This window comes from Lutjanus erythropterus, chromosome 13 (assembly GCF_056507025.1).
Source record: "Lutjanus erythropterus isolate fLutEry1 chromosome 13, fLutEry1.hap2, whole genome shotgun sequence".
Taxonomy (NCBI): Eukaryota; Metazoa; Chordata; class Actinopteri; order Lutjaniformes; family Lutjanidae; genus Lutjanus; species Lutjanus erythropterus.
Genome location: NC_139329.1, coordinates 23,567,871 through 23,588,901, shown reverse-complemented (window position 1 = coordinate 23,588,901; position 21,031 = coordinate 23,567,871). Strand labels below are relative to the sequence as shown.

The 21,031-nt window shown below is 40.3% G+C and overlaps 2 protein-coding genes across 2 annotated transcripts; both read right to left on the bottom strand.

The window, feature by feature from the left end:
* Positions 1-4,639: 4,639 nt before the first annotated feature.
* On the bottom strand, positions 4,640-10,525 carry LOC146316594 (intestinal mucin-like protein). The gene is made up of 10 exons (XM_084734042.1): positions 10,396-10,525; positions 8,740-8,981; positions 7,231-7,402; positions 6,853-7,097; positions 6,574-6,757; positions 6,189-6,390; positions 5,911-6,089; positions 5,744-5,813; positions 4,908-5,047; positions 4,640-4,816 (listed from the first exon to the last, which is right to left on the bottom strand). The coding sequence occupies exons 2-10, from the start codon at positions 8,971-8,973 to the stop codon at positions 4,761-4,763; spliced, it is 1,482 nt and encodes a 493-aa protein (XP_084590168.1). The 5' UTR covers positions 8,974-8,981; positions 10,396-10,525; the 3' UTR covers positions 4,640-4,760.
* Positions 10,526-12,620: 2,095 nt separating this feature from the next.
* Positions 12,621-18,841, bottom strand: LOC146316593 (uncharacterized). Its single transcript, XM_084734098.1, has 2 exons — positions 17,421-18,841; positions 12,621-13,098 (listed from the first exon to the last, which is right to left on the bottom strand). Exons 1-2 carry the CDS (start codon positions 18,827-18,829, stop codon positions 12,621-12,623), a joined length of 1,887 nt encoding a protein of 628 aa, XP_084590224.1. The 5' UTR covers positions 18,830-18,841.
* Between the last annotated feature and the right edge of the window lie 2,190 nt (positions 18,842-21,031).

Here is a 21,031-nt window from a genome sequence, read left to right as displayed (position 1 = left end):
ATTTGAATTAATTGGAACAAAGTGGCATCTTTTCCCCCACAGGGCTGTCTGACAGAGTAATCCTGCACCTTGTTAATTCAGCCAAGACATAAATTCCTAAAACTCAGATTAACGCCTACTGAATGGCTAAGACTACAGACATTTGTTCATTATGCTGTAAGTACAAACAGTGTTTTGCTTGCTGTCTATCGTGGAACAGATAAGATTTTAAAATTTAAAAGTTTATTTTATTGTTTTTTACAAATTATTAATTACTGAAAATAGACTCAGACTCGATGTATGCACTGCCAGAGGCAAAAAGTATACTTTTTTTTTTATTGAAATGAAGAGATTCGTTTCACTTCCAACCATGCATCATGCAAAAACATGCAGACAAATCACAAAAAATATAAGCCAGAAAAAAAAAACAAAAAAAAAACAAGTGCACATGATCATCAGAAAACCTATGAGTTTCAATGACACTGAAGACATTCAGATCACAGTTTGACACATCGGATGTTGGACAAAAATTGTTTATACTCTGGGTTGGTAGGTTATAACTGGGTTGTGAGAACACCTTTCATGTTTCACCACAAATATAATCTATTTTCTCTGTAGTGTGCTGAATATCTGAAGCCAATCTCGTGTTTTTTATCCCTCAAGTAATTTACAATAAACGGAAGAAAATGCTCCCTCAGAAAACACCGCATTATATAGATGGTAAAAAGCAACAGCCTCTCCAAAAGCTGAAAGAGACACCCTGACACAAACATGTGCTGTCATCACATGTCACTATGTGGACTGGCCTCTCTGACAATAAATGAGAAAGTGATGACAAGTATTGTCAGCGTACATAGAGACAATTGCCAGAGATGTACGATCACAACATCTCTGCTAAGGTTTAACTCATTTGCTCTTATTTCTGTGAATACACATGAGTGTGTATTTATCGGTCTTCACATATTGAGTCTTGATTCTCTGATAGATTTTGGAGAGGAATTCTTAAAGCTTTTAAAGGTACATTAGTCAGATTTTCCATTTGATAAACCCAGCTTAGTAAACTTAGTCTTCTGTTGTCATTCAAAAGTTTTCTCATTGGCCTGTGGTGGTCTTAGGACATTCAGCGACTTGGCAACCGCACTTGTCAACTGAGATGTAGGAGTGCTTTTTGCTGCTGCCATCAGAGCACCTCATCTCCACCTCCTTCTTACTGGTGGCCATTTCCTGACAGCAAGAGCACGAATGCATCATACTGTTGCTCTCTGCAGAGTACCTGTAAATAGAGTTTCAGAAAGTCACCTGCTGTTCAGTGTCAACAAACATTTATCTTAGAAATACTCATCACATGAAAACTGAGCAGGTGGTTTTAGCATGACTAGGTAAGTAATTTGTACTGTATATCCCTCAGATACTAACATTGATGAGGACGCTCCACAGGATCCCTCACAGGCTGTGATTTCCACTGGCACAACAGACTTGCAGTTCTTTGTCTGTAGATAGGTGGTGTTCTTCTTCATTTTACAGTTGTGGAGAGGAGTACCTGTGAATCATATATGAGCATCTTTGTCATCTTGCTGCCAAAATGACAACATGTTATTATTTCAGTGGCAAAATAAAATAAAACAACCAAATATGTGGAGTTTTAGCCTTCAAATTGTTACAAAATGATGCTGGTCAGGCTGTGTTATAGTGTCTTATATCACCAGTAGGCAATTTCTTAATTTTTAACATGTTGACTGTGATGAGAAGACTTGATATATATATATAAATAAATGGATATAGAGAGAAATAATATAGAAATAATGGCAAACAGACAATTAAGTGTACAACTATTATGAAATGTACAAAGTTGTCTTAGTAATTAAGTTAAAATAACAATATTGTTTCAGTTTGAATAGCCTGCAAGCAAGATTTCAAATTCAATATATATATTATCTTAAAATAGAAATAAAAGCATTTGCTTGGTTGCTAGTGATATCCAATGGCTACACATCTTCAGTGTGCTGGTAACAAAACTGAGATGCATTCTGGGACATGTAGTTTATAGACACTGTATTGCATATTCTTCATAAGTTGCAGGCCACATAAAATTAGGTGCTGAGCTGGATTTGGTCTGAGCCTTGAGTCTAACACATGTGGTTTAGAGATTATAGATCCAAGACGAAAACTGACAGAAGGGCTGGGAGAAAAGGGCACAATTACAAATCTGTCCACTGCTTTAACACCACAGACAGCAGCTTATATTTATCAATACAAAGCAAAGTTACTTATACATTTGTGACTGAGAGTTATGAAGGTCTATATTTATGTGTAATGGCATTTTCAAAAGATATAGTGCAACATTGTGTAATCTGAATTTTTATTATCCATTCATACTTACAAGTTTTGCAACAACCGTTCATGTCAGTTTGTTCAGTTCCCTGTAATACAGAAAATATTGATTGTGATATAAAATATAAATAAATATGTTAATAAAAAAAATATGTTGCTGCCAGAAATAAGAATATTTGCTTCTTTCAAGACTGGATTATACTCACAGGAACGCAGTTCTTGGGATCAAATTCAGGACATGTTGTTTGGTTTTTAGAGGTTATAAAGTCGTCCTTCACCTTCTGGCAATCATACTTGGTGCAGTTGTCATTTGGTGGTGACCAAGACTGAGAGGGCTGTCAGAAATGTTGAGGAGGTCGATTAGTGAACATAAACCATAATGACCTCAAGGTTACAGGACACTTATTCTGAAGGTGTCTTCATTAGACTGTACTTACTGGAATAACTATCGGAGAAGTGAATCCTGGGATGTCAATAACACAGCTTGTCTTTTTACATCTTCCACAACATTGTCCAGGTACGTCTTCGTACACATAGCCCTAAAAATGCACAAGTCAATATTGTTTGCAGCTTTATACATAAAATTTGTAGTTTTTACTTACTTTCACCCCTTTGGATAGTTTCAAAATTACATTATTATTATACAGTTTTGAAATTACAAAACTAATTGCTCACTTACCCTAAGTAGTATCTCACCATTCTGACATGCAAAGGTTTAAGATACCAAAATCATAGTATACTTTGGTATTAAACTCAATGGCTATCATACCATGTACTTTTGCTTATGTACAGTAATAAATTCTACTATTCTCCTACTAGTTTTATTCAAAATGAAATCAAATTTGTATCAAGTTTTGTGTCTGTTGGGGCAGAATATTTTGTGAAATTATAATTAAGTGTTTGTTTAAAAAAGTATTGTTTTCATAACTTTATGGGTCATTATTTAATTGATAAAACCTCTTGGAGATTTGTAAAGCATATGAACGAGTAATCCTAGATTTAGTGTGTGGTTTCATGTTAAACAATATGGTACAATATATAACTTTACTAGCTTCAAATTCAAATGATTAAAAACTGCAATACTCTAACTTGTATGCAAAGTACCTCTGAGCAAAGTACGGAACATTTCATCACATGACATTCAATGATGTTCAACTTGTTGGGATCCAGATTTTCAGTACAGTTGCACGTTTCACATGGGCTTTTGGAAAACTCCTTCCCAGGCTGTAAACAATAAAACATGAAGTTTGAACTAGTTTCATATAAAAGTCAGCAAAACAAATAAAAATAGTGAACTATATTTAACTTATATATTATTCTTTAGACTGTATTTATTTCATACTATACTTAAAGACTGCAGAGTTTTAGTAACAAGTATACTCTTGAGATAACATATTCCAAATATGTACAATATATTACTCCTTACCTTGTACTCAGTATCATTGAAGACACAGACACCTTTGGGTACTAGATAAAAAAATGGTAATAAATATGATCACATTAAAGGCTTATACTTAGTTTAGTTTTCAGTCTTTCACAAAATAAAATGAAAGTAAACTACCTGCAATGGAAACCTAAATGCACAGCTTACCACAGAGGTGAATATCGCAGCAACTGTCATTTGAGAAGTGGGTCTCCAACTCAAATCCCAGTTTGCACTTTGGTGCTGGTGAACAGCGGCTCCTATCACATTCTGTTTGTTGAAAGGAAAGACATTTCCAGGGTTGATGAGTGTAACACATAAAAACAGCAAAAATGGTGAGTACAAATAGGAGATGAATTGTTAAATATGATTAGTTTGGAGGCTGCAGTTCATGGTGCTGTTGAACTGCATTATGATACACACTCAGTTTCTATTATTTTATCCATCACATTTATAACACAAGAGCTAGGTTAACAGCTCATTGTATAATGTGATGCAATTCAACAGCAGTTTTCAATAAAACTGAACATTAGATCTTTCATGAAGGTAAGATTTGTTGCAGGGCAGACTGCATTAATTTTATCTACAGGTGTGCCTAATAAACTGGCAACTGAGTACATTTTTTCCTGCTTTAGAAAGATATTATTCAGAAGAAGAAAGAAGATATTATGCAGCTGTTTTCACAAGCTGATTAGTAAACTGATTTGTAAGTGTGTGTAACATTGTGAAAAAGAGATTTGTGTCAGTTAAAGCTTATGTCAGCAGATGTCAGTGTGGTACTTTGAATCACTCACCGCATGTCAGTCTCTCACAGCAGTCCACTGTGCGGTTCACCAACACTTCACCCTCCTTGGTACAAGTTATTGGTACTGAAGAGGGACATGTGAGGGGCTCACACTCCACAGTCAGACTGTCCTTATCACAGACACACTGCTGACAGCCACTCTGCCAAGGCTCACCAATCTGTTTGACAGATGGAACAGAGTTAAAGTTGTACCAGCAGTGAATGCACTGTGAATAATGAGAATTAGTCATGCATTGTGGCATTTACCGGCACGGGTTGCCCGTTAGATCCAGTGCAACCTTAAACAATAAAAATAATCAGTTTACATTGTACATTAAATCATTCACAATTTTTAAAAAAATTTTTCTTCACAACACAAAGTGCTCTTACAGGCAGCAACACAGATGTCAGACTTTGTGCTGAACAAAGTCGTCCCTTCTGGGCAGAAACATCCCTCTATGAATTTATCACAGTCTTTGTTCTGCTTGGCTTTTTTCCCCTGGCATGGCTGTACATACTTCTCATTGTATCTAAATATGAAGACAAATTGTCATGGAAAAAGTCACATTTATCATTTATAATTAATCATTTCATAAATTATACATGTTGTTGCATACCAGTATGGTGTTGATTTTATTTATTTTTTGTAGCCATGTAAGGCTCTAGATAGCAAGGCTGGTCTGTTGGTCCACCCCACTAGTCCAGGATGAAATATCTTAACAACGACTTGATTGATTATCATGAAGTTTTGTACATGCATTCATGATCCCAAAAGAACGAATCCTAACACGCCACCATGAGGTTGACATTTTGCAGTTTTAGATGAAATGTCTTTAAAAAACTATCAGATGGATCATAATAGCTTATGATAGAAATTTATGCCCCCCTCAGGATAAAGGTATTGATTTTTCATCTGTTGTTATCAAGACAAAATTTGCATTTGTCCAATACTTGTACTAAGGTACCAAAATACTTGTACAACTAACAACATTCCAGCAAGCCCCCACTGTACTTTGTGCTTAGTGCTGATAAGCAAACGTCAGCATGTTAACCCCCTGAACTAAGATGTGGTCATGGTAAATATTACTGCTTAACATGTTAGCATGTTGACATCACATGTGGTTGGGCCTAAATACAGCCTCTCAGAGCTGCTAGCATGGCTTGTTAAATTACAAGATGCTGACATTATGTCATTTATGATACTGCTAAACACAACTTAGTGATACCTTGCATTGCAGGTTGGTACAACAATTGGTTCACAAGGCTTGTAGACTTGTTTTCCTGGACATTTATATTCTATAAGAAGAGAAGGTTGATTTAAAAATCAAAATGAGGAGAAAAGGTCGTGTGAAAATAACATTGTTTGCTTTCTTCTTAAATCAAATCCTCTTACCACACTGTCCGTTTGTAGAATTTCTCCAGTCTACACAGATAGATGCTCGAGCACACATCACTGCATATGTCTCCATACTGGAGCAGCCGATGGTGGAATTATCCATGTGGCAAACATCAAATTTACAGGCCTCATAAAAGGGTTGTGGTGGGATTACTTTGTGGCATTTCTCAAACACCCTAAATGAACAAATTAAAGGAATGTAGCCCATTAGTCCGAGTGATAGCCTCCTCCAGAATTAATTGGCATATGTTTATGTTTGTTCAGTAAACTCTTACTTGCTGATCAAAATTTCACAAATGGCAGGTTTGCAGGGTTGTCCTGTAGGTGTCGGTTTTGATGGAAGAGGAGGAGGCGGCTTCTCACAATATGGCTTTTTCTTATCTGGTACATGCCAGTGATGTCCCACCTCAGAGCACAAGGGGTGAATCTTGCCATTTGGTAATCTACAGTCATTCTTCTTGTTATTGTCACAGACCCCTTGTGAAAGTAAAGATTAATGTGACAGATATTACAACCAACATATTATCACATTTGGTACATCCATTGGCACTTTCATATAAAATCTAGAACTGGTTATACAATTTCATCTATGAACGTTACATGCAGGCCTGTTTGCTATTAAACATGTTTATTCCAACTGTAAATTGATTATCATCTTACCACAGTGTCCCTCTGTGTTGTTGTGGAAAAGGTTAAAGGGCAATTCAACGCTGAATAAAAGCCCTTTGAAAATCACAACTGCTTCAATTGCTGGGATTCTCAAAAGCACCTCAATTCCTGTGCTTGTTATGATGAAGTCATCATTTGAGTAGGCTGGGAATACCCGCTTACCATTGACGTACACCTAGGTGAAACATTTTTTATCATCATTATCATTGCATATCATTTATATGTTAGCAAACACAATAAGTCAAGACAGTTTGTTGTGGGAAAATTTACCAGGTTCATGGTCTTTGGGATTCTCTGCAAGTCAAGAATAACTTCGTAGTTTTTGTAATACACCCTCAAGGATTTTGCACAGGTCACAGTTCCAGAGGCATCACAGTTTTCGTTGTCGATAAGAACTGTAAAATTGTGCCGAGGGATGACCTCTTTGACCAGGACATATGTGCAGTTTTTCTGGAAGCTGTAATACTGGCCATCAAATGTCACATAATGAGGATCTCCCCAGCCAGTGCAAATACCTGCAAATATTAAGGTTACACTGACTGTTACATCAAAGAAAAACAGCATGTATTGTAGTTAGCCTGTATGTGGAGTAGTTTTAAGATGTTGCTTTAATGTGAAATTTCAAATGCTTTCATTTTTCTAACTTACATTTGCATTCATAGTGGAAGCAACAGCCTGCCTCATCATACACCTGAACTGGTTCATACCCATTTTCACACACAGGCTTGGTCGCTGTTTTACATGGCACTTTTTCTTTTATTACTTGTCCACTGACACATTTTTCTGTGGTGCAGTTGTTTGAACTCCAGGAGTCGCCATCCTGTAAAGGTCAAAGTAGTAGTTTTACCAATCTACTGCCAGTAAAATAGCAAACACACACACAACATGTAATGTATAGTACATCTATGATTTCTGTAATCCAGAAAACAAGATAGGATTTTAGATAGATAAACATATGTAGATATAATGCTAAAATGACATTAGCAAATGAGTATTAGGCAGATGAAATGCTTCAATGTTATTTCTTACCTCTTAATTACGTTATTTATGGACTTATGGACATAAACCTTTTTGTTTATGTATTGATATATATCTTAAAGTTTTTCTGCTTTTTGGATGTTGTGAGTTGGTGTTACAGTGTGTTCAATCAAGTGTGAACCAACCATGACATCACCCACTGGTTTGTGCAATACTGCTTTGACGCCACTTTGGCATTATGGGGGTCACTGTCTCGTTTTTTTGCAGCCAGAGAGTACTGACAAAAACATAGATTTGGTGTGATGTGCAGCAGTGGTTGGTTCTAGCTCATGCATTCAGCAGGGAATAATGGCAGCCTGTCCAAACCCCAAGGAAGTGTGTGGGGCTTTGAAAGTAATTTGACGTAGTGGCCTAAACTGTGTAGTGACATTACATGATGTACAGTGGGCCCAAAAAGAGTTTTTCCTTTGAGCATCACAACCCTGCTGTTTCAATACTGGGATTTCATCCATTCAGTCCAACAGCATTTGATAAGTTTATAAGAGCTACATGATTAAACCATTTTATCCAAATTCCAATATTTTGCAACTCCTGAGAGACAAATTCTGATGATATAAAAGATTTTCATTTGATCCTACTTTTACATGGAAGTACAACGTTGCAAAAATAATCAAACAAGCATAATATGGAGAAACTGAAGTAATTTCAGATTAATCAGTAATTGAATGTTGAATTTATTGAGGGTTGTTGCACTTGACTGTTGACACACCTAAATTGGGCCTCATGCAAGAACATTTTCCTGTTCTCATCTGAACTTTCCCTTCCTTTTTTCATACCATGGTCTCAGATAACTGTGTAAATTATCCACCTGTGCATATTTGAGTACATGTTCAAGAGAATTGTAAATTAACATAATTAATTCCCAATAACACCATGTTCCTTGTCCCAACATCAGGTGTTCATTCATTAAAGTGGAATCAAAGAGTAAAGAAAGAACCAAAACCTGTCTTTTAATAGGGTCACACGTTTTTCTCTTGTTTTACGGCTCTCCTACACGTTTGGAAGGGGAGGTCGAAGTGAGGTGTTTGTGATCTGCAAGCTTGTAACTAGATGCCACACTGCTCCTTTAAGATGACCTGTTCCTTTTATGTACACGTTTATATAACTACATCCAAATACCTTTCTCGGAGGCTTGAGATATGAACAGTCTTTGGGTGGCTTCACTGTGGAGAGTGTAATTGTACTGGCTGCTGTTGAACCACTTTGCGTTGTAGTGCTATAGCTTGAGGAGGTAGTGGTGGTAGGAGTTGGTGGAGTAGTAGAGTGACATGGTCTAGCAAGCTTCTCAACACTGCATGTCAAATTGCAATATGCAGTAAAACACCAGCCCTCTCCATCCGTCTTATTGTACATGATGCTACCTATGAAAATAAAACCAAGGGAGTTAGATCAAAACAATTAGTGATGAGCAGACGATGAGACAAAAGCTAGGTTTAAAGTTGCCAAAGCAACTTTTGTGAATACAAGTATGACCACATTAATGTTTTCTAAATTGATATTTACATATAAAGTCTATGTCAGGGTCTTTCGTCAGATTTAAATTTACACTACAGTATCATAAATAGTTCCTGAATAAGAAGGAGGAAGACTTCAAATGTACTTCAACCAACTCACAAGGAACTGCAGGCCTGTATAGTGCTCTCAAGGGCAGGATAGTCTTGCAAAGGAAACATTTACAAAACAGGTCTAAACATACTGGAGCACAACCGACCAAGATGACACAGTTTTACTGAATCAACATTTAGATACCCACTTTGTCACCTTAGGCCAGAGATACACTTGCTTTTTAACAACATGTTTTCATTTGCGCATGTAAGCATTTCTGAGGACGTGCACAAACATTGCTACAAATAGACGCAGCATGTGTGACGCCTTCATGATATGTACGGCCTAGGGGTGCGTATGCGAATGCATAGTTAAAAGCAAGTAAATCTCCAGTTGTAGTCAGTTGGGCTCCAGTTATTTTCCAAATGTTTTCTCTGACAAGAGGTCCTGGATAAATATAGGTCAAGTTTTCACTTTTCTTTTGGATATAGGTGCCAGTAGGGATGTGGTTGTTTCCAAACTTGCTAAATGTGTAGGAGTCACTCTTGCATGGACAAAGATAAAAAAAACATCTTTTGTGAACAGAATAAAGCCAATTGTTTTTTTTTTGGAATGCATGAATGGCTAATATACACATAATTGTACCACATTTTGGTGAAGTGTTTCCAAAATATGGAGGGAATGCAGGCCAACTCAAAATTTGGATTCTGATAATAGATTCCAAAGCAAACTGAATTTGACCTCAGACCATAAACAGCCTACAGTTTAGATGGCCTGCCAGTAGGGCTGAACAATTTATCAAAATTTTATTGAAACTGTAACACGGACTACTGCAATTTTGAAATCGCAGGAGTCACAAAATTTGTTAAAGTTGAATTGTGTGCCAAAATACCATTTGAAATTAAAGATTGTCATGCAGCAGACATGTCCTGGCTGACACATTAAACTCCAGAAACTGAAGAAATCCTCTTTGTTCAACAAGGAATTCATTCAAAAATCATATTGTGATAAATTTAATATATTTTCAATTCAAAATAAGAATAATGATGTAGAAAATAATTCCCTTTTATACTGCACAATCACAATCACAAAAAAATCACAATTAGATATTTTTTAAAAATTGTTCAGCCCAACCTGCTGGTTTATCACATTTCAATGTAAGGAGAGGTATAATTATGACCAAAACATGATAAAATGAGCAATAACTGAAGATAATACTCCATTGCTTACCGGGAGAGAAAATTTGATCCTTGTACTTGCAAAAACATAATGTTGTTCTGCCTGGTGCTGAAGATGGAAGACGTGAAGTTGTTACAGTTTCAGAAGGGGTTGTTCCTGTGGATGCTGCTGGTGTAGTAGGTTTCTCTGTCACTGATGTCGTTGTAGCAATCGATTCAGTGGTTTCGGTTGGCTTTTCTGTGGTTGGCTTATTGGTGGCTGTGGGTTTTTCTGTGGTTGTGGCAGCTTTTGTAGTTGGTTTTCCTGTGGTGGTTGTTGTAATAGTAACCAAAGGTTGTGTTGATTGTGCAGTTGTAACAACTGTATTGGTAACGACTTCTGGTGTTGTTGTGCTGTGTTCTTTAATTGTGGTTGATGTGGTGGGTTTTTCTGTGACTGTAGTTGTGGGTTTTTCAGTGACTGTGGTTGTTGTGGGTTTCTCACTGACTGTTGTTGTTGTGGCTTTTGGGGTGGTTAATATGACAGTAGTAGGCTTTTCTGTAACTGTTGTTGATTTGGAGGTTGTTGTGGTGATGGGTTTTTCTGTTGTTCCTGTGGTAGTGGGTTTTTCTGTGGGTATTGTAGTAGGTTTTTCTGTGATGGTGGTGGTTAGTGTGGATTTCTCTGTCACTTTTGTTGTTGTTTCTGGGGCTGGTGGTGTCGAGGGTGTAGTTGTGGTTGAAGGTTTACAATTGTTAATGCAACATTTTACACGTATTTCATAGTCATAACAAACTGGAGGTACACCTTGGTCTTTGTTCTCACACTTCAGTCCAACGGCTGGATCACATGTTACTTTTTGACCTATTTCATTCAAAGGTACATCTTTGAGTTGCTTTGCTCTGCATTCTATCTCCAGACGCTTTGTGCAAGCACTCAGATCTGGATTAGTAATTTTTTCAATCAGTTCATATTCTTTACCATCTGGGGTCTGGTCAGGGTACGAATTGCTGATCCAATCTGACCACTCACAAACAAAGCAATCAGCAGCTGTTGTGGTGGGTTTTTCTGTGGTTGTGGCAGCAGTAGTGCTGGGTGGGACTGTGGGTATTGTGGTGGGCCTTACTGTGATTGTGGTAGTTGTGGTGGGCTTTTCTGTAGTTGTGGCAGCAGTCGTGGGCTTCTCTGTGGAGATTGTGGTGGATTTTTCTGTGACTGCTGTTGTTGTTGTCGGTTTTTCTGTGACTGTGGTTGTTGATTTTTCTGTCACTGTAGGTGTTTCTGTGGTTGTGGCAGCTTTGGTGGTGGGCTTTTCTGTGCCTTTTGTAGTGGGTTTCTCTGTGGTGGTTGTTGCAATACTAACCAAAGGTTTTGCTGTTTTTGCTGTTGTAACCAATGGATTGGTAACAACTTCTGGTGTTGTTGTGCTGTGTTCTTCTGTAATTGCGGTTGTTGTGGTGGGTTTTTCTGTGACTGTAATTGTTGTGGATTTTTCTGTTACTGTGGTTGTTGTGGGTTTTTCCATTACTGTGGTTGTTGTGGGTTTTGAAGTGGTTGATATGACAGTAGTAGGTTTTTCTGTAACTGTTGTTGATTTGGAGGTTGTTGTGGTGATGGGTTTTTCTGTTGTTCCTGTGGTAGTGGGTTTTTCTGTGGGTATTGTAGTAGGTTTTTCTGTGATGGTGGTGGTTGTGGTGGGTTTCTCTGTCACTGTGGTTGTCGTGGGTTTTTCAGTCACTGTGGTTGTTGCTGAGGTTGTGGTGGAACTTTCTGGGGCTGGTGGTGTCGAGGGTGTAGTTGTGGTTGAAGGTTTACAGTTGTTAATGCAACATTTTACACGTATTTCATAGTCATAACAAACTGGAGGTACACCTTGGTCTTTGTTCTCACACTTCAGTCCAACGGCTGGATCACATGTTACTTTTTGACCTATTTCATTCAAAGGTACATCTTTGAGTTGCTTTGCTCTGCATTCTATCTCCAGACGCTTTGTGCAAGCACTCAGATCTGGATTAGTAATTTTTTCAATCAGTTCATATTCTTTACCATCTGGGGTCTGGTCAGGGTACGAATTGCTGATCCAATCTGACCACTCACAGACAAAGCAATCAGCAGCTGTTGTAGTAGGTTTTTCTGTGGTTGTGGCAGCAGTAGTGCTGGGTGGGACTGTGGGTACTGTGGTGGGCCTTACTGTGATTGTGGTAGTTGTGGTGGGCTTTTCTGTAGTTGTGGCAGCAGTCGTGGGCTTTTCTGTGGAGATTGTGGTGGATTTTTCTGTGACTGCTGTTGTTGTGGATTTAATTGTGGTCGATATGACAGTAGTAGGCTTTTCTGTAACTGTTGTTGATTTGGAGGTTGTTGTGGTGATGGGTTTTTCTGTTGTTCCTGTGGTAGTGGGTTTTTCTGTGGGTATTGTAGTAGGTTTTTCTGTGATGGTGGTGGTTGTGGTGGGCTTTTCTGTAGTTGTGGCAGCAGTCGTGGGCTTTTCTGTAACTGTTGTTGATTTGGAGGTTGTTGTGGTGATGGGTTTTTCTGTTGTTCCTGTGGTAGTGGGTTTTTCTGTGGGTATTGTAGTAGGTTTTTCTGTGATGGTGGTGGTTGTGGTGGGCTTTTCTGTAGTTGTGGCAGCAGTCGTGGGCTTTTCTGTAACTGTTGTTGATTTGGAGGTTGTTGTGGTGATGGGTTTTTCTGTTGTTCCTGTGGTAGTGGGTTTTTCTGTGGGTATTGTAGTAGGTTTTTCTGTGATGGTGGTGGTTGTGGTGGGTTTCTCTGTCACTGTGGTTGTCGTGGGTTTTTCAGTCACTGTGGTTGTTGCTGAGGTTGTGGTGGAACTTTCTGGGGCTGGTGGTGTCGAGGGTGTAGTTGTGGTTGAAGGTTTACAGTTGTTAATGCAACATTTTACACGTATTTCATAGTCATAACAAACTGGAGGTACACCTTGGTCTTTGTTCTCACACTTCAGTCCAACGGCTGGATCACATGTTACTTTTTGACCTATTTCATTCAAAGGTACATCTTTGAGTTGCTTTGCTCTGCATTCTATCTCCAGACGCTTTGTGCAAGCACTCAGATCTGGATTAGTAATTTTTTCAATCAGTTCATATTCTTTACCATCTGGGGTCTGGTCAGGGTACGAATTGCTGATCCAATCTGACCACTCACAGACAAAGCAATCAGCACGTGTTGTAGTAGGTTTTTCTGTGGTTGTGGCAGCAGTAGTGCTGGGTGGGACTGTGGGTACTGTGGTGGGCCTTACTGTGATTGTGGTAGTTGTGGTGGGCTTTTCTGTAGTTGTGGCAGCAGTCGTGGGCTTTTCTGTGGAGATTGTGGTGGATTTTTCTGTGACTGCTGTTGTTGTGGATTTAATTGTGGTCGATATGACAGTAGTAGGCTTTTCTGTAACTGTTGTTGATTTGGAGGTTGTTGTGGTGATGGGTTTTTCTGTTGTTCCTGTGGTAGTGGGTTTTTCTGTGGGTATTGTAGTAGGTTTTTCTGTGATGGTGGTGGTTGTGGTGGGCTTTTCTGTAGTTGTGGCAGCAGTCGTGGGCTTTTCTGTAACTGTTGTTGATTTGGAGGTTGTTGTGGTGATGGGTTTTTCTGTTGTTCCTGTGGTAGTGGGTTTTTCTGTGGGTATTGTAGTAGGTTTTTCTGTGATGGTGGTGGTTGTGGTGGGTTTCTCTGTCACTGTGGTTGTCGTGGGTTTTTCAGTCACTGTGGTTGTTGCTGAGGTTGTGGTGGAACTTTCTGGGGCTGGTGGTGTCGAGGGTGTAGTTGTGGTTGAAGGTTTACAGTTGTTAATGCAACATTTTACACGTATTTCATAGTCATAACAAACTGGAGGTACACCTTGGTCTTTGTTCTCACACTTCAGTCCAACGGCTGGATCACATGTTACTTTTTGACCTATTTCATTCAAAGGTACATCTTTGAGTTGCTTTGCTCTGCATTCTATCTCCAGAGGCTTTGTGCAAGCACTCAGATCTGGATTAGTAATTTTTTCAATCAGTTCATATTCTTTACCATCTGGGGTCTGGTCAGGATACGAATTGCTGATCCAATCTGACCACTCACAAACAAAGCAATCAGCAGCTGTTGTGGTGGGTTTTTCTGTGGTTGTGGCAGCAGTAGTGCTGGGTGGGACTCTGGGTACTGTGGTGGGCCTTACTGTGATTGTGGTAGTTGTGGTGGGCTTTTCTGTAGTTGTGGCAGCAGTCGTGGGCTTCTCTGTGGAGATTGTGGTGGATTTTTCTGTGATTTTGGTTGTTGTTGTCGGTTTTTCTGTGACTGTGGTTGTTGATTTTTCTGTCACTGTAGGTGTTTCTGTGGTTGTGGCAGCTTTGGTGGTGGGCTTTTCTGTGCCTTTTGTAGTGGGTTTCTCTGTGGTGGTTGTTGCAATACTAACCAAAGGTTTTGCTGTTTTTGCTGTTGTAACCAATGGATTGGTAACAACTTCTGGTGTTGTTGTGCTGTGTTCTTCTGTAATTGCGGTTGTTGTGGTGGGTTTTTCTGTGACTGTAATTGTTGTGGATTTTTCTGTTACTGTGGTTGTTGTGGGTTTTTCCATTACTGTGGTTGTTGTGGGTTTTGAAGTGGTTGATATGACAGTAGGCTTTTCTGTAACTGTTGTTGATTTGGAGGTTGTTGTGGTGATGGGTTTTTCTGTTGTTCCTGTGGTAGTGGGTTTTTCTGTGGGTATTGTAGTAGGTTTTTCTGTGATGGTGGTGGTTGTGGTGGGTTTCTCTGTCACTGTGGTTGTCGTGGGTTTTTCAGTCACTGTGGTTGTTGCTGAGGTTGTGGTGGAACTTTCTGGGGCTGGTGGTGTCGAGGGTGTAGTTGTGGTTGAAGGTTTACAATTGTTAATGCAACATTTTACACGTATTTCATAGTCATAACAAACTGGAGGTACACCTTGGTCTTTGTTCTCACACTTCAGTCCAATGGCTGGATCACATGTTACTTTTTGACCTATTTCATTCATAGGTACATCTTTGAGTTGCTTTGCTCTGCATTCTATTTCCAGAGGCTTTGTGCAAGCACTCAAATCTGGATTAGTAATTTTTTCAATCAGTTCATATTCTTTACCATCTGGGGTCTGGTCAGGGTACGAATTGCTGATCCAATCTGACCACTCACAAACAAAGCAATCAGCAGCTGTTGTGGTGGGTTTTTCTGTGGTTGTGGCTGCAGTAGTGCTGGGTGGGACTGTGGGTACTGTGGTGGGCCTTACTGTGATTGTGGTAGTTGTGGTGGGCTTTTCTGTAGTTGTGGCAGCAGTCGTGGGCTTTTCTGTGGAGATTGTGGTGGATTTTTCTGTGACTGCTGTTGTTGTGGATTTAATTGTGGTCGATATGACAGTAGTAGGCTTTTCTGTAACTGTTGTTGATTTGGAGGTTGTTGTGGTGATGGGTTTTTCTGTTGTTCCTGTGGTAGTGGGTTTTTCTGTGGGTATTGTAGTAGGTTTTTCTGTGATGGTGGTGGTTGTGGTGGGCTTTTCTGTAGTTGTGGCAGCAGTCGTGGGCTTTTCTGTAACTGTTGTTGATTTGGAGGTTGTTGTGGTGATGGGTTTTTCTGTTGTTCCTGTGGTAGTGGGTTTTTCTGTGGGTATTGTAGTAGGTTTTTCTGTGATGGTGGTGGTTGTGGTGGGTTTCTCTGTCACTGTGGTTGTCGTGGGTTTTTCAGTCACTGTGGTTGTTGCTGAGGTTGTGGTGGAACTTTCTGGGGCTGGTGGTGTCGAGGGTGTAGTTGTGGTTGAAGGTTTACAATTGTTAATGCAACATTTTACACGTATTTCATAGTCATAACAAACTGGAGGTACACCTTGGTCTTTGTTCTCACACTTCAGTCCAATGGCTCGATCACATGTTACTTTTTGACCTATTTCATTCATAGGTACATCTTTGAGTTGCTTTGCTCTGCATTCTATTTCCAGAGGCTTTGTGCAAGCACTCAAATCTGGATTAGTAATTTTTTCAATCAGTTCATATTCTTTACCATCTGGGGTCTGGTCAGGGTACGAATTGCTGATCCAATCTGACCACTCACAAACAAAGCAATCAGCAGCTGTTGTGGTGGGTTTTTCTGTGGTTGTGGCAGCAGCAGTGCTGGGTGGGACTGTGGGTATTGTGGTGGGCCTTACTGTGATTGTGGTAGTTGTGGTGGGCTTTTCTGTAGTTGTGGCAGCAGTCGTGGGCTTCTCTGTGGAGATTGTGGTGGATTTTTCTGTGATTTTGGTTGTTGTTGTCGGTTTTTCTGTGACTGTGGTTGTTGATTTTTCTGTCACTGTAGGTGTTTCTGTGGTTGTGGCAGCTTTGGTGGTGGGCTTTTCTGTGCCCTTTGTAGTGGGTTTCTCTGTGGTGGTTGTTGCAATACTAACCAAAGGTTTTGCTGTTTTTGCTGTTGTAACCAATGGATTGGTAACAACTTCTGGTGTTGTTGTGCTGTGTTCTTCTGTAATTGCGGTTGTTGTGGTGGGTTTTTCTGTGACTGTAATTGTTGTGGATTTTTCTGTTACTGTGGTTGTTGTGGGTTTTTCCATTACTGTGGTTGTTGTGGGTTTTGAAGTGGTTGATATGACAGTAGGCTTTTCTGTAACTGTTGTTGATTTGGAGGTTGTTGTGGTGATGGGTTTTTCTGTTGTTCCTGTGGTAGTGGGTTTTTCTGTGGGTATTGTAGTAGGTTTTTCTGTGATGGTGGTGGTTGTGGTGGGTTTCTCTGTCACTGTGGTTGTCGTGGGTTTTTCAGTCACTGTGGTTGTTGCTGAGGTTGTGGTGGAACTTTCTGGGGCTGGTGGTGTCGAGGGTGTAGTTGTGGTTGAAGGTTTACAATTGTTAATGCAACATTTTACACGTATTTCATAGTCATAACAAACTGGAGGTACGCCTTGGTCTTTGTTCTCACACTTCAGTCCAACGGCTGGATCACATGTTACTTTTTGACCTATTTCATTCAAAGGTACATCTTTGAGTTGCTTTGCTCTGCATTCTATCTCCAGACGCTTTGTGCAAGCACTCAGATCTGGATTAATAATTTTTTCAATCAGTTCATATTCTTTACCATCTGGGGTCTGGTCAGGGTACGAATTGCTGATCCAATCTGACCACTCACAGACAAAGCAATCAGCAGCTGTTGTAGTAGGTTTTTCTGTGGTTGTGGCTGCAGTAGTGCTGGGTGGGACTGTGGGTACTGTGGTGGGCCTTACTGTGATTGTGGTAGTTGTGGTGGGCTTTTCTGTAGTTGTGGCAGCAGTCGTGGGCTTTTCTGTGGAGATTGTGGTGGATTTTTCTGTGACTGCTGTTGTTGTGGATTTAATTGTGGTCGATATGACAGTAGTAGGCTTTTCTGTAACTGTTGTTGATTTGGAGGTTGTTGTGGTGATGGGTTTTTCTGTTGTTCCTGTGGTAGTGGGTTTTTCTGTGGGTATTGTAGTAGGTTTTTCTGTGATGGTGGTGGTTGTGGTGGGCTTTTCTGTAGTTGTGGCAGCAGTCGTGGGCTTTTCTGTAACTGTTGTTGATTTGGAGGTTGTTGTGGTGATGGGTTTTTCTGTTGTTCCTGTGGTAGTGGGTTTTTCTGTGGGTATTGTAGTAGGTTTTTCTGTGATGGTGGTGGTTGTGGTGGGTTTCTCTGTCCCTGTGGTTGTCGTGGGTTTTTCAGTCACTGTGGTTGTTGCTGAGGTTGTGGTGGAACTTTCTGGGGCTGGTGGTGTCGAGGGTGTAGTTGTGGTTGAAGGTTTACAGTTGTTAATGCAACATTTTACACGTATTTCATAGTCATAACAAACTGGAGGTACACCTTGGTCTTTGTTCTCACACTTCAGTCCAACGGCTGGATCACATGTTACTTTTTGACCTATTTCATTCAAAGGTACATCTTTAAGTTGCTTTGCTCTGCATTCTATCTCCAGAGGCTTTGTGCAAGCACTCAGATCTGGATTAGTAATTTTTTCAATCAGTTCATATTCTTTACCATCTGGGGTCTGGTCAGGGTACGAATTGCTGATCCAATCTGACCACTCACAAACAAAGCAATCAGCAGCTGTTGTGGTGGGTTTTTCTGTGGTTGTGGCAGCAGTAGTGCTGGGTGGGACTCTGGGTACTGTGGTGGGCCTTACTGTGATTGTGGTAGTTGTGGTGGGCTTTTCTGTAGTTGTGGCAGCAGTCGTGGGCTTCTCTGTGGAGATTGTGGTGGATTTTTCTGTGATTTTGGTTGTTGTTGTCGGTTTTTCTGTGACTGTGGTTGTTGATTTTTCTGTCACTGTAGGTGTTTCTGTGGTTGTGGCAGCTTTGGTGGTGGGCTTTTCTGTGCCTTTTGTAGTGGGTTTCTCTGTGGTGGTTGTTGCAATACTAACCAAAGGTTTTGCTGTTTTTGCTGTTGTAACCAATGGATTGGTAACAACTTCTGGTGTTGTTGTGCTGTGTTCTTCTGTAATTGCGGTTGTTGTGGTGGGTTTTTCTGTGACTGTAATTGTTGTGGATTTTTCTGTTACTGTGGTTGTTGTGGGTTTTTCCATTACTGTGGTTGTTGTGGGTTTTGAAGTGGTTGATATGACAGTAGGCTTTTCTGTAACTGTTGTTGATTTGGAGGTTGTTGTGGTGATGGGTTTTTCTGTTGTTCCTGTGGTAGTGGGTTTTTCTGTGGGTATTGTAGTAGGTTTTTCTGTGATGGTGGTGGTTGTGGTGGGTTTCTCTGTCACTGTGGTTGTCGTGGGTTTTTCAGTCACTGTGGTTGTTGCTGAGGTTGTGGTGGAACTTTCTGGGGCTGGTGGTGTCGAGGGTGTAGTTGTGGTTGAAGGTTTACAATTGTTAATGCAACATTTTACACGTATTTCATAGTCATAACAAACTGGAGGTACGCCTTGGTCTTTGTTCTCACACTTCAGTCCAACGGCTGGATCACATGTTACTTTTTGACCTATTTCATTCAAAGGTACATCTTTGAGTTGCTTTGCTCTGCATTCTATCTCCAGACGCTTTGTGCAAGCACTCAGATCTGGATTAATAATTTTTTCAATCAGTTCATATTCTTTACCATCTGGGGTCTGGTCAGGGTACGAATTGCTGATCCAATCTGACCACTCACAGACAAAGCAATCAGCAGCTGTTGTAGTAGGTTTTTCTGTGGTTGTGGCTGCAGTAGTGCTGGGTGGGACTGTGGGTACTGTGGTGGGCCTTACTGTGATTGTGGTAGTTGTGGTGGGCTTTTCTGTAGTTGTGGCAGCAGTCGTGGGCTTTTCTGTGGAGATTGTGGTGGATTTTTCTGTGACTGCTGTTGTTGTGGATTTAATTGTGGTCGATATGACAGTAGTAGGCTTTTCTGTAACTGTTGTTGATTTGGAGGTTGTTGTGGTGATGGGTTTTTCTGTTGTTCCTGTGGTAGTGGGTTTTTCTGTGGGTATTGTAGTAGGTTTTTCTGTGATGGTGGTGGTTGTGGTGGGCTTTTCTGTAGTTGTGGCAGCAGTCGTGGGCTTTTCTGTAACTGTTGTTGATTTGGAGGTTGTTGTGGTGATGGGTTTTTCTGTTGTTCCTGTGGTAGTGGGTTTTTCTGTGGGTATTGTAGTAGGTTTTTCTGTGATGGTGGTGGTTGTGGTGGGTTTCTCTGTCCCTGTGGTTGTCGTGGGTTTTTCAGTCACTGTGGTTGTTGCTGAGGTTGTGGTGGAACTTTCTGGGGCTGGTGGTGTCGAGGGTGTAGTTGTGGTTGAAGGTTTACAGTTGTTAATGCAACATTTTACACGTATTTCATAGTCATAACAAACTGGAGGTACACCTTGGTCTTTGTTCTCACACTTCAGTCCAACGGCTGGATCACATGTTACTTTTTGACCTATTTCATTCAAAGGTACATCTTTAAGTTGCTTTGCTCTGCATTCTATCTCCAGAGGCTTTGTGCAAGCACTCAGATCTGGATTAGTAATTTTTTCAATCAGTTCATATTCTTTACCATCTGGGGTCTGGTCAGGGTACGAATTGCTGATCCAATCTGACCACTCACAAACAAAGCAATCAGCAGCTGTTGTGGTGGGTTTTTCTGTGGTTGTGGCAGCAGTAGTGCTGGGTGGGACTCTGGGTACTGTGGTGGGCCTTACTGTGATTGTGGTAGTTGTGGTGGGCTTTTCTGTAGTTGTGGCAGCAGTCGTGGGCTTCTCTGTGGAGATTGTGGTGGATTTTTCTGTGATTTTGGTTGTTGTTGTCGGTTTTTCTGTGACTGTGGTTGTTGATTTTTCTGTCACTGTAGGTGTTTCTGTGGTTGTGGCAGCTTTGGTGGTGGGCTTTTCTGTGCCTTTTGTAGTGGGTTTCTCTGTGGTGGTTGTTGCAATACTAACCAAAGGTTTTGCTGTTTTTGCTGTTGTAACCAATGGATTGGTAACAACTTCTGGTGTTGTTGTGCTGTGTTCTTCTGTAATTGCGGTTGTTGTGGTGGGTTTTTCTGTGACTGTAATTGTTGTGGATTTTTCTGTTACTGTGGTTGTTGTGGGTTTTTCCATTACTGTGGTTGTTGTGGGTTTTGAAGTGGTTGATATGACAGTAGGCTTTTCTGTAACTGTTGTTGATTTGGAGGTTGTTGTGGTGATGGGTTTTTCTGTTGTTCCTGTGGTAGTGGGTTTTTCTGTGGGTATTGTAGTAGGTTTTTCTGTGATGGTGGTGGTTGTGGTGGGTTTCTCTGTCACTGTGGTTGTCGTGGGTTTTTCAGTCACTGTGGTTGTTGCTGAGGTTGT